The 14,229-nt window shown below is 40.7% G+C and overlaps 1 protein-coding gene across 8 annotated transcripts in view; it reads left to right on the top strand.

Annotated features, from left to right (window-relative positions):
• magi2a (membrane associated guanylate kinase, WW and PDZ domain containing 2a) overlaps window positions 1-14,229 on the top strand; it is a 71,762-nt gene that overhangs the window by 3,065 nt on the left and 54,468 nt on the right. For all 8 annotated transcript variants that reach the window (XR_004797141.1, XM_035674028.1, XM_035674037.1 and 5 more), the window contains exons 2-4: window positions 1,669-1,884; window positions 4,457-4,667; window positions 8,698-8,777. Coding sequence is in view for 7 of the 8 variants with exons in the window: in XM_035674028.1 (XP_035529921.1) it covers window positions 1,669-1,884; window positions 4,457-4,667; window positions 8,698-8,777 (507 nt within the window). In the remaining variant the exon portion in view is untranslated. The remainder of the gene's footprint in view (window positions 1-1,668; window positions 1,885-4,456; window positions 4,668-8,697; window positions 8,778-14,229) is intronic.

Below are 14,229 nucleotides of genomic sequence, written 5' to 3' on the forward strand. Positions count from 1 at the left end.
CACACACGCACACACACACAATTTGTACCCCCCTGCAGATAAAGTCGGTTTTATTTGCTCAGGTTTTGAGCCGTTGAGATTTCTGCTGTAGCCGCAATTCAAAACATGTGAATGGAATTTTCTTTTGTTCTGGTTAAAGCTTTGAAAAGTGACATCTAACAAATCAACTCTTTCCAGTAGTTTTCAGCATTTTCGACCTTTAGAGGAAAATAGTCCACAAAAAGAAAATCTTCACAGTGACCCTCAAAGTAAACATGAAGTTATGAGGTTTTAACAATGACTGATGGAGACTGCTGCAGGGACTGAGCTGTTGTCAGGAGACAAACTGAAGGACAGTAAAATATAAAATCAACATAGACGACTGGAAGGAGCTGTTGACTCAGAGCCAAGTGAAAAACTGCAGTTCCCAGCGGTGGGCAGTTAGTAGTGGGCAGACACCAAAAACGTAGAGTTACCGTGATTATTCAGTCATATGCCAAGGAAATCCATGCATGGTCTAATATGTGACTGATGAGAAGATGTAAGACAACAACAAATAATCCCCAAACATTGCTGAAATTAGTTCACGACGAGGTGTGTTCATGTCAGCGTGTCTTTGTTTGCAAATATGCGTTGCTTTGTGCAGATCTTATAACTGTTGTAATATTGTAAGACATGATGTGATCATGATACCCCAGCTTGTGTGTTCAGGGATCAGCTGGCTTCGACAACTCCTCATCCTCCCTGTAGCTGGTGTAGTGGTGCCACAAACATCCTTCGACCTACTGCTCCCTCTTCTCTCATCCTTACTTTTTACTCTGTAGGCCTCTTTGCTATATTTTCACTCTCCTTCTCTTCATTTTTTCATTATGTGCATTGAATGTAACGATTTTGCTATGTTTTCTGTTATTAAGATTTAATGGAAATGCTTATTTAATTCAGGAATCTTGTATGTTCTTGTTCGCCATGCAGGCAGCTTTTTAAAGGTGTACCTTGGCAGAGATGTGATTTAAGCTGAATGTGTAAACATGTAGGCATGTTAACACACAGTGACAATGCTAACATGCTGATCCTTTGCACATAATATTTACCAGGTTCAGCATTTTAGTTCAACCTGTTAGTATGCTAGTATTGCTGATTAGCACCACAGTTGAAGTGTAGCTGAAAGTCATTAGTTTTGCACCAAAGTAATGGACAAATTACATTTTGATAACGGCACTAGATGGAAAGTGTAGGGATGACCAAAGTTATTATAATTAATTCTCTAGGGACCTTGAATATCTGTATATGGCAACCCACCCAATAGTTGTTACTCAAAACAAAAACTCCCCAGAAAAAGTCATAGGATCAGCAAAGTCATTAAGATTCATTCTTCTGGGGATCAGGAATTTCTGAATCAGATTTCACAATAATCCATCCAATAGTTCCTTGGTATTTCCTTCTGAACCACGAGTGTCAACCTCATGGTCGTCCTAGAGAAAAAGTCAGAGGATCACCAAAGTTATTAGAATTCATCATCGTACAAACATTCATGACAATCCATCCAGTAGTTGTTGAGATATTTCATTCAGACATTTTCACACCTTCAGCCATGCAGCTAGCGTTTCTAAAATACGAGATGTAAGCATTTGGCACATAAAAATGACTTTGGTCTAAATGTCTCACCACTCTTCCTCCTCTTTGTTACAGATAACTTTTACGGTACCCCGAAGCCTCCGGCTGAGCCCAGCGCTCTGCTGCTAAATGTAACGGACCAGCTGTTGCCGGGCGCCAGACCCACCTCCGAGGGCAAGAGGAAGCGTAACAAGTCGGTCAGCAACATGGAAAAAGCCAGCATCGAGCCCCCAGAGGAGGAGGAGGAGGAGAGACCCATCGTCAATGGCAACGGTGTTGCTGTCACCCCAGGTCAGCCCCGACAACGACCTCCACAGACGCAGAGGCAAAGGTCACAGAAGCAGAAGCCTCGTCATGACAGCTAGGTTTGAGGTCACGCTCCATGTCTGGCTGATCCACAGGATCAGTTGATAGTGTTGTTTAAGTCATAGCAACCGGCTTCGCTAGAGTGGTTGCCTAGCAACAGAGACAGTAACAGATTGCTTTTACATGGATTTCTTGGAAAATGATTTTATGGCAGATTATCACTTTTAATTGGTTACACAAATATCTTTATGTGCAATTTAATGACCAGATATGTAAACTCTGAATTATAAATCACTCTTACAGTCAGTGATTACCTCTGCAGTCCAAACTGTTTATGTTTAAAGCATTAGTGCCGTTGCTCTCTGGAATATGATATAATTCATTAGGTTTCATTATCGAGCACTGTCTCAGCACAGATAGCTAGAGGGCATACACATATATTGCTCTCTAATTCAACAGGAGTCTGCAGGCTCTTTTAAAAATCAACATCAAGTGTTTTCTCTCACTTGTGAATGAGCCCTGTCCAAATCATTGTTATCCTCTCTGTAAACTCTAGAAATAGGAAGAAGTGACATTTAACACAGTACGCAACAAGGACAAACCTCTTGAGGTTGTTCTTATTCATGAAATAATAGAGAAATATATTTCTTTGTACAGATATTGGTCTTCAGCAACATTCAGAGTAATGTACTGACTAAGACACACACAGAAACCCTTTGAATGCATCCCGTGATCACATGATAAGACCATCATGAAAGAGCCTTTATGAGTTTGATTTTTGTGATTCCAAATCCAAAACCATGCTTTGGTCCTGTGACTTTCTAAGCTGGTTTTATGCCCTCAGGACAGCAAAGTCTCTCACAGTAGTCAGAACAGCACAATAAGTCAAAGTGTTCGGGCACTGATCCCAGTTAGTGCCAGCACTCACTCTTATGTGTGATTGCTGTTTTTTTAAAGATATGTTCAACCTTTAGGGAACTGTTAAAGGAAGTGTTTTAAGAAAGAAGGTTTGGTAAGAGGATGAGATTTTGGTTTCCCTACCGCAAGGAGCTCAAACAAGGTAGGACCATTAATTGGTAAGAGAAATACATACATGTGCATATTTCAACATCTCCTACAATATTCTAAAGTATGCTGTACAATAATTATGGTAACTTCCAAAAAAATGCTTACAAAGTACTTAACTTAAGGGAAAGATAGAAAGAAAAAGAAAGACAAACTCATTTAAATGCAAGAAATAATACTGTAAATGTAAAAATAACACCTAAATGACAGGTAGATGTATATAAAGATCTATTATTCTTACATATTCAACACCTTTCCTTGTGTTTACAAAGTGATTTACAGGATAAAAAGGAAGAAAAGACAGAATACTAAATTAAATGCACAAAACTGTTTTAAACCAGATTAAAAATAAAACTTAATGTAACAAAATATATTATGTGACAGCATTCTTAATGTTTATAAAGTGCATAATTTAAATAATAAAGTGTGTGAATTAAAAAAAATATAAGATGAATATAAAAAACTATAAATAACAAAAAAGAAAATTAAATAAAGTAAATTTATATAATTGGATTTCTGGAGGTGATGTAAAAGAAGGTGATGTTTTTGCCCACCTGATGTGGGCAATGAAGTTATTCCGCCTTATTTCCGCGGTCATAATCGCAAGGACACAATGCCTGTTTAGCTGTATCAGTGATCTCAGCTAGTTCACCAGTTCATAAAGGGTTAAAAGTTCTGTAATTGGAAAAATCCCAGTGTCCAGTTGTTATCTACATTTGCTCTAAATGATGCAGTCACTGATTGTACCCCTGTGAGCTGAGACAAAATGCAGGGACAGGAAACATTTCTAACTGATTGCTATCGGCAGCGTTAAGATGCTCGATAACTTCAGGCTCCGGGCTGCGCAGTGAGCCATGTTTGATGTTAAAGTGGGCTGCAGCATTCAGCTCAGGAGGAGTTTTGTCTCTGTAGATGGACAGAGTGTGGGCTGACCAGGAGAGCTGAAGGGGAATCAATAGAGCACAGCAGGCTCTGTGATCTAAGCAGATAGCTACCTCGCTCTTTCCCTCCCATAGATTATCTCTGAATCCCCTCTGCTCTCATTTGTCCCCTCTCCACTTCCCTCCACCAGCCCTCCTCAGGAAAAGCACACACACACACTTCTCACCATCTCTTTCTCTTTGTTCCACACACATATTCTCTCTCTAACACATTCACACACTGCCACAACTCAAAATAGGGCATCACAGCCAGCTACTCTCTCAATCTCTATTGTCTCTTCTGCTTTATTCGTCTTTCTGTCTTGTTAACCTCAATCATTCCCTCTCTTGCCTTCACCTCGCTCCTCTCTTTCCCCTGAGTCACCACTTCTCCTCACCCTCTTCTAATAATTATTTCCCTTTTTTCCTCTGTCCACCCTAACCCCAACTCTCAATCAATCTCTTTTCCCTGCCTCCTACGTCTCCTTCTGCTTCGCTTCACCTCCGTTGTCCCTCTCCTCTCTTGAGCGATGATGTCGTGCTTGTCTCATCCTGCCCCGTTGTCACCTCAGAGTCAAGCGAACATGAGGACAAGAGCACAGACGCTTCGGGGGACATCGCCCCGCAGAGCAACCCAGCAGAGGCCCCAGCCGAGCCACCCAAAGACGACGGTCTGTCCCCAAAAATTACAGTACCCAAACCAGAGGAGAACGACGAGCTAGGGCCACTGCCTGACAACTGGGAGATGGCATACACAGAGAAAGGAGAGGTCTACTTCATCGAGTAAGTGTCATGGTTGCATCTAACCCTGCTCCAGGACATTGCGTCAGTCTGTGTATTGCTGATGAAACTTGGATATTTTAGTCACTCAGGTGTTCCTAAAACTCACTGCAGAAATGATGCTGAAAATACAAACTGAGCAGATGGAAGGAAGTCTTCTTAGCGACTTTTAAAGAAGTATTAAATGATCTTTATGACCACTTGTAGGCAGCAGAACAAGCTATAAACACAACAATTATATATATATATATATATTATCATCTAATAAAGTTGCATATTTACGCATTCCAACAGACACTGAGGAACATTAGCATTCGTTTAAAGTTGTATCACTGCCAGCTGATAAATGTAAGTCCAATATCCACTCCTCTTTTAGCTCTGTTTTTGATCTCCATAAATATGGTGGCTGAGCAGGTAGAGCTTCGTTGTTGAAAACAGCAGCATTTGGAAACAATCTGCTGAGAGTGAACCAAAGCAAAAACGTTAAAAGGTTTTAAACTAAAACAATGAGCTAAAAGGTGCTAACATGCAGCTTAAAGCTGGGGAAAACTGCAGGATTAGGTTTATCACTAAGACCGGCCCCTTTCTTTTGAGCCATATAATAATATGAATTAGTGCAGGTTTAAAGTAGTAAAAAAAAACACTTTGGGTGGTGCAAAGTAATAAAACAAAAAAAAAAGAAATCAGACAGAGAAAGGTATCTTCTATTAACATTAGCTGTATTGCAGCAATGATCTGCAGCATCTTTCATTTTTTTAAGGACCCTGTGGAGTTTCCTTGTAAACAAAGTTCCTGTTTACATTCAGTGTTATTCACCAAAATACATCAAGTGTATCTTAACAAACATGTTGAGTGCATTTCATTCCTCATAAAATATTTGCAGAGCCAATTCTCTGAAGTGAAACCGTTGGAATGTGAATGAATGCATACTGCGTGTCAACCTTTTGCATAATAATAATAATAATAGCAAGCAAAACAGAGACTTACTTGTAGAAACATTTCTCCACAGTGCCACTAGTGGTCAAAAACTTCACATGGTACCTTTTAAATAAAAGATGTCTTACTCTTTGTCTAACTGTAACAGAAAAGAGAAAGGACTTCCACTCAAGTATAGGAGAAACAGAATCAGAACAACCACTGTGAATGCCTGTTTCCCACCATATAGTGAGTTTGTATTTTCATTCTCATGAAACAAAATTAAATTAAGCCGGGTGGGCCAGGTAGCATCTAAATTTACTTCTGTATATTCCCCACAGAAACACACTCATACAGAGACCGTAATTGATGCTTGGTGGTTTAATGAGATTTAGAGGTCCCCAGAAATACATTGCTACACCGAACTCTGTTATACAAGCTCTAAAGTTTAATTCATTGGGGTTGTTAGCCTTTTACAGCTGCAGTAAAACTGTGGAGGTGAGTCTTTCTTACACCACAATAATGGAGTTGCTGTGTATTTTTGTAGTGGTGCTGAGGGAATTGAGTGTGTGCATGTATGTGGACATGAGTTCTTGTATAGCATCAACTAATGTAGCCATAATGGGGAATAATTCTGCTATTACAAAAGCTTTTATTGTTTCAATAGATCATTTCAGTCATCAGGCTAAATTTCTCCACAGCATTGATTGAATCCAAGCACGCTTGAACGCATCATAAACTGCTAGAAGCTGCACAGCAACACCAGACTAAGAAATTAGGCGGCGGTGATGCAGTTGTCACCCAGCCAGGCACATGTTGCCTCTTCATTTCCACAGAAACATACTTTCATTTCCCTCCACTACAGACGAGTCACCGTGCGTCTCCTCCCTTAAAACAGAAAAACCTCACGCTCTCACATCCATCAAGCAAATTACACAGCTAATGCAGTTAGCCCACTGAATTTGTAGCTTCAAGATTTTTTTTTGTGTCTGGGCATATGTGATGCAGTGCCAAAGGGATAGTGGTTGCCAAGAGGATGCTTCCCTTTGATTGGCCTCCATACGAGATCAATTCGTTTACCTCCAGCCCTTGAAGTGAGGCGGCTGAGGAGAGGCATAGAAGGAGGGAGATGGAAGGAAAAGAAAGTGATACTGATTAAAAATAGTGAAGACTGAAAAAAAAGAAGGTGAGCGGGAGGATAAGAAAGAGGAAAAAGTAGTTGCAGATATTTATACTATAAATAGTGATATTTGGCAGTAGAAGAGAGGAAGGAAGAGGAAAAGAGAGAGGCAAAGCGGAGGACTTTACCTTACCTTATCTATTTGGCTCTGTATGTGGTTTGTGCCTTAGTCTCCTACTTTTATCTCTGTGTTTAGGCAATGTCTGTCTGTCTTGTTTGTCTTGGTCTAAAGGTAAGTTTCTACCAACATACGTCAACACCATGGTGCCACCGCAAGGTTGACATTTCTGGTTTGGATTGAAAAGGCTCAACAAATGTTGGACGGATAACGTTGCAATTTTTTCTTCATTAATGTTCCACTCGGGATGAATTACAACAACTTGAACTTTTTCTTCCACTTGCTTAGTTTGAGCATAGTAGCATTATCATTGTATAGCATTTATGCTATGCAGCTAAGTACAGCCTCACAGAGCTACTAGCATGGTAAACGGTAAATGGACTGTACTTATATATAGCGCCTTTCTAGTCTTTTGACCACTCAATGGCGTACTGCACTATGGGCCACAACCCATTCACACGCATTCCTAACACTGACATGCAACGGTAGCTCAAACTGGCCTCACCAGAATGGAAACTAATAATTCATACACACTCACATACAACCGATGGCCACAGCATCAGGGCAATTCGGCGGTTGGTGGGTCTTGCTCAAGGACACCTTCGACATGCAGTGAGAGGAGCCAGGGATGGAACAGCCAACCTTCCAATTAGTGGATGACCCGCACTACCTCTGAGCCACAGAGTTCAACTTTATTTTAGTTTCTTTATTTTAAAATGAATAAATGAAATGTCCCACTAAGAATAAACTCTATGGTGCTAATGCTCTATGGAACTTTTTTTGCCTCTTTTAGCTCATTGTTTTGGATTTCACGGCCTGCAAATTGCGCTGACATCAACCTCATTTCCAGTAACGGCAGGCAGATGGACAAAGTTAGCAACCGGCTGCTGAAGACATTTGAACATCTGTTGCAGCAGCTAAAGAGCGAGAATTTGTCAGGATGACAGAAACATGACTCCAAATGAATTCTAATGTTGCTCCGTGTCTGCTGGATGTGTAAAACAGTCTAAAAACACTGTCACCATGACAACTTTATAAAGTGATAATGTGTGAGTTTTCAGCTTGTCCCTTAGCTTTTAACTGGCCAAAAAATATAATTAATGCAGCTTTAACGTCTGTATAGATTCATATTTTACACAGCGTTTATGTTTTATTTAGTAATACTATTTAGAGTGTTATTCTTGTCATTGGACTTGCCTACTTGCACAAGGAAAATTCCTTTTAGGAAGTAAGTATTGAAAAGACTAAAGACACAAGGAGGCCTCTTTACAGCATCCCCTTCCTTCATCTTCTCACCTCGGTTTTTTTTACTGTAGGCACTTTGTGTACAGCTCCCCCTGCCCTCCCCCTCCCTTACTGTCATCATGAAGGGAGGCCATTGTGGCTCCAGAGCTTCAGACGAGCTGTGGAGATGCATCGAGTTTTCCTGGCACACCATCATATCTGATCTAGATCCAGCTCTCTGCCCGAGGCTCGGGATGAATCTGCCAAACTCACAGCTGTTCCCCTCCATCACTCCCTCAGTCACCCCTCTATCCCTTTCTGCCCCATCTCCACCCCTCCTCCCCCCCTGCCCGCTAAGTAAGCAAATTAAAAGTATTGATTGCCATTTTGTTAACCTAAAGCTTTTTTTACCCCACCCCGTCTCTCTCGTCACCTTTTTAGAGGCAGGCATGCAAGAGAGTCTCATCTTTCCTCACTGAAATGATTCTCCGGCTGAATTAAGAATCCACCAACCTCCTTCTCTCTTTCTGCCAAGTCTCCTCTCCCTCGCCATCTATCACACTCCCTCTCACTCTCTCTCTGTCGTCTCTTCACAGCCACAACACCAAGACAACATCGTGGCTGGACCCGAGGCTAGCCAAGAAGGCAAAGCCGCCCGAGGAATGCAAAGAGGATGGTGAGTACTGCGTCTCTATCTTCTATTTTACCTTTCCTTCTGATTTTTTTGCTCCTTATGTTCGTTCATTTTAATTACACAACTTTCCCCACAGCATTAATATAATAGTTCAACCTTGCCTGTTGATTGGACAAGATGCATAGTAAGATAATTTCATTAAATTTGCTGATTTTTCTGTTCATCAGCATAGGATTTTTGTATTTTTTAGGAGTTATATGGTGACAGTGTTGGTGTGTGTGTATCAACCCCGGTCACTGTGGATAGGAAGCCCCGTGATATGCGTGTTTAAAGCCCAGGTCCTGAGAGACTGGAGGTTACAAAGACTTCTTTATTCTCAACAGAGAGAGATGTGGAGTGTCCTTCACCCGCCCACACACACACACGACAAACGCACACCAAAAAAGAAAGGAGAAGGATGAATGTCAACGTAGCGAGCGTTTATAGACGAGCCTACATATATATACGAGGGTGTCATCTATCTCTTTCTCCCTCACCTTCCCTTCCCACTTCCCCATTCGTCTTTTTTTTTATGTGTGCGAGAGAGTGGATTTATCGCCTGAGTTATAGACAGGGAGGTGGTGGAGCTGAGCTGAGGGACTGGATTTGGAGATGGACGGAGACAACGAATGAGAAATGACAGTTGCTTTTTTGAGTGTGTGTCTGTGTGTGTGGTATACGTTCATGGTGGGGAGGGTGGGAGAGTTTGTGTGCATATTCCTGGTAAACACGTAACCACAAGGATAGAGTTTCTCTAAAAATACATTTGGTACGCAGATGCACACACACACACACACATGCAGACACAGAGACAGACAAACAAGTGTACTCCTGAGTCAAACAGTATTTTCAAATTGCTCTTCTCTTCCCTTTGACCTGTGCCAGTTGTGTGTGACCTTACGACTGTGTGGTGAGTAGGGCTGCAGCAAATTCTTTTTATTATTATTATTTTTTGATTTGATGTTTAGTCTATAAAATGTTAAAATAGTGGAAAATGTCAAGACCCAAAGGTGATGCCATCAAACTTCTTATTTATTCTAAACAACAATCCAAAACCTCCAAAATATTCCATTTTAAATTCTGTAAAACAAAGTCAGTCCACCACTTTAATCAAGACTGTAACATTTGATGGATTGCTGTGAAATTCAGTACAGACATTCATGCTCCTCTCAGGATGAATTGTAAAACCTTTGGTTGTTCCCTGACTTCTCATCTATGACCATCAAATACTTGCAAAACCAATCACATTCACATCAGACTTAACTGTACTTTACGCTTAGTGCTAATTAGCAAACATCAACGACACATGTAGATGGTGAATATGGTAAACCCTGTACAGTACAACATTGGCATGTTAGCATTTTCATTGTGAGCGTGTTAGCAGACTGAAGTTAGCATTCAGATCAAAGTACCTACTGTACTTGCAGAGATGCTAGCATGACTGTGCTTCTGTAGACAATGGATTGGTTTATTGGTGAGTACCAGAAAGTTCAATGGTTTTAACAGGAAAGTATGTCAAAGTCTGAAATACAGTACTTCAGAAGACAGCTTACTTAATCTGACTTGCTAGAATTCCTGTACACATTTGCTAATTTGAGCAGGACAAAACAAATATTAAGAGGTATTAGCAGAAAGACAGTGTTTGCCTGCAGCAAGACAGAGTGAGAGAAATGGTACCTGATCTGAAAACATTTGCATTGTGTGTTTGTGGTGGCATTAAACATGGGGGCTGCTTCCTGTTGACACATTGCACATTACTTTCCCAATCTTGCCTTTTTTCATCAAAAGACCCCATGTGTAGTCGCTGAATCTCCCCTTTGTCTCTCAATCTTCAGACATTAAAGGGAGAAAGAGCTTTCAGCATGATGAAATAAAACAGAAACAAAGAAAGAGAGGAATTAGTCAAAAATGTGATTGCGCTTTTATCCCCAGCACTTCCAATCCTATTTATCCACCAAGGACTCTCCACAAGAGGAGATGTGCTGATATTTGTGTGGATTGTTATTGATCTGGTTGGGCGACTAATCCAGTTAGTCCCAGTTGAAGGGAAGGTAGTGCTTAATGGTGGCTGCAGGTCTATAAGTGAGTGGACATACATTACGATTGTTGGGCCAATAGAGGGTTTCAATTTGGGTTTCTTGACTTATTGGCCGACGTGGGACCAAGTCTATCCCATTCTGGGTCAGCTAGTGTTGACAGTCTACTAATTGCTTTGCTCTGTTTCTTTGGCTTTTTAGTGCAAATTGATAAAACAATTTTATCTTTGCTAGCTACTTGGCTCTAGGGATGTCTGTTGGTCCGGCTGTTGGTCTTTGGACCAGACTGAAATATCTCATGGACATGAACTACCGTGATGTTTGGTAAATGCATTCATGTTCCCAACGAGATCAATTGTGATAACTTCAGTGATCAATTCATTATCCGTTTAGCGCCGTCATCAGGTAGGAATTTGAAATCTTTCAAAACTTTGGTTTTTGTGAATAAAAGCTAAAGACATAGTTTGTGTTTAGTGCTAATTAGCAAATATTCATTGTTACTGTGATGCTAGCATTTAGCTATCAACACCATCGTGCCATTCTCATAGAGAGAGATGTACATTTAGCCTTGTTACAGGGTGTCTGTGAAGATTTCTCACAGATATTTAGGTATTTTTTAGTGACATAATCAATCACAATAATCAGTGTCTACCTGCCATTCAGTGCGTTGTCCTCTGTGTTTGCTCAGTTGTTTAGTATCTGCTTCTTTCTGACTGTCAGGACTAAAAGATCTCTGTATGTCGGGGGAAATAGTATATACAAGTGGTGTAGTCCTGTCTTTGTAAGTTTCAATAACTTACATTGTGTTCCAGGTTTAAGGTGGTTTGTGTAAGCAGCCATATGAGAGGTGTGTTGTTCATTTCAAACATCCGCAGCCTGGTGATACCAGCCACCCCTGAGAGCTGAGCTCAGTTAGGGGGAGAAAAGCTGCCTCTGTAAATTTGGTATTGATTGGTGGAAAAGGTAGACGTGTGTGTCCGTGTTTGGACTCGAGCCATGCTCCGATAAGCGCTAACAGGATGGCAGGGTGGAGTCTGTGAGCTGTAACGGGACAACAGACTGAGAGGAGGAGGAAGAGGAGGAGAGTTAGAGTATTAAGTGGGACTTTGAGTATGGGAGGAAAACACACACAGTAAAGGCTAGATGTGAAAGTATTAAGGTACTTTACTTAGTGCAGTACATCAAAATACTTCACTAAAAATAAAAGTCCTGCGATCAAAAATTAGCTTTAAGTAAACAAGTATTTTTAGAAAACGACTTAAGTATCAAATTTAAAGAATACCTGTAGTTTTTGGGGGTGTTTTTTGGTCTTTATTTCACAGCTGTGAAAATGATTTCTATCAGTTCTGATAATGTTATGCTCAACAAAGTAATTGCTGGGATTTTAGAACATGGCAGCATTGCTACATCAAAGTGATCTTGGGCAACAAACAGTAGTCAGACCATCCAATCGTGGCAGTAGCTAAACTATCTTTTTATTATCCTATTTATTTAAAATACTTATTTTGGAGGTAAAAACAAAACTAAGAGTACCCAAACTGTTGGCAGCAATCCCTTATTGTAAAGGAGAACTGCAGCAAGATCACTTGGTCAGAATTGAACAAGGAAGTTGATCTTTAAACTAAGATGAGATTTAATCATTTCTTCTAGATAAGTTTGGCACACCTCATGCAATGTCATGAGTTTCCAGATTGCAGCAATTAACTTGTGTACAGTGATATTGTTAATGAAAGGAAGTAAGTAATAATAATAAAATACAAGTGGTGTTAAACTATTATTATCCTTTAAAAGTATATATCATGCAGAATACCCCTCTCAGTGTTAACTTGTATTATTACTACTGATACATTCACTCGTAAGCAATATGTTCTGTTGTAATATCTTTACCTGCATAACAAGTGGTAACGGCAACATTTTTTCCCTGAAATGTGGTCGAACAGATGTATACAACATAAAATGGAAAATACTAAAGTAAAGTACCTCAAAACTGCATATGAGTGCAGTGCTTGAGTAAATGTTTTCACTCAGGTGAACGCGACTTGTTCTCTCTCATGTCTAAAGTCAGCTGCAACACATACAACCAGATTCTGTCAAAATATGCAGAGAAATATGTGTTCAGTTTAGCGCTCTCATCGCTGCATGTTCAAAGGAGCGTCGGTTCCAGTGAAGACAGAGCAGTTGACATCACAGATGCCTTGTAGTTACATAACTCACTCTATATTTCTCTCTCTCGTTCTGCCTCCATCTTTCTCACCTCCTCTTTTTGCCTTCATATCCATCTTTGTCCCCCCCCACCCTCCCTCCCTCCTCATTTTTCAGACAGCTTCGCCTGCCCCTCCCCGCTACTTTCCGCTTCAGTCTCAAGGTGAAGGAGGGTTCCTGCGTCCCTCCCGTCTTATAAAACTCACCTTGTAGGACTACAACCACACAACACAACACACACACACCGCTAAAAGAGTGTGTGTGCTCACATTCTGTGTCCCCTAAAAAAAAAAAAAAACTCACCCATAAAAATCACAAACTCTATGTCTAATGTCCCACCGGCTGGCTAAAAGGGACAACAGAGTGGACAGGAAGATGACATTTCCTAGGCTGGAGGTTCTATTGCCATTGTTGGCATCCATCTGGACGTAAGTGATGAGAGTGAAGTGGAAGAGCAAAAAAACACACACAGCACACGCATGGGACAGCTTTTTTTAAAAAACTGCCAGACGTGAGAAAAGAAAGGAAAAGCGAGTAAAACACGGCCTGTGCTATTTCCCCTGGAGAGAGGACAAGAAGCAGTGAAGCCATGAGAGACGATTAATAACTTTTTGCCTGTGAACTCCTCACATGACCAGAATGTAATACATGTCTTATCATTTGGTGGCTCTCTGTTTTCAACATGCAGTGCCGTCTGTGGGATACAAACCCCCCCAAAAGGGGTGAAAAAAGGGAAAGCACTCTATACGATTAAAATCCTTCAAAACCTGAGCATCTTCAAAGGTTATAATCCCTCTCTGTTATGTCATTCATATACTGTGACCATCCGGTGTTGTATGTGCTTAGCTTTTTCCAGATAGGGACATCGTGTCATCTGGTGAAACATGCTGAAAGGGTGACGGGAAACATCTTACAGGTTTTGTCTGATTTGGAATTGACTATCAGGGATCTCGCTACCTGCTTTGGCATATCCTGATGTGGAAAAACAGGCTGAATATAGTAAAGAAAGTGAGGACAACAAAGGTTCCCCCGCTCGGTTTCCTTTTTTGCCAGCCAACAAATATTTTGCAGACAGGGGGAAAAAAACAAAAAACTTTATTATTATTGTGAGAGTGGGGAATAAAAGCAAACTATCTCTCGATGGTTCTGTAAAAGAGCCTGTCCTAGTTCTTTTTGTTTTATCTATATATCTATATATATGAGCAGGAGGTATATAT

Source organism: Morone saxatilis, unplaced genomic scaffold, assembly GCF_004916995.1.
Source record: "Morone saxatilis isolate NCDOM2014 unplaced genomic scaffold, NCSU_SB_2.0 Contig10, whole genome shotgun sequence".
Classification (NCBI taxonomy): domain Eukaryota; kingdom Metazoa; phylum Chordata; class Actinopteri; family Moronidae; genus Morone; species Morone saxatilis.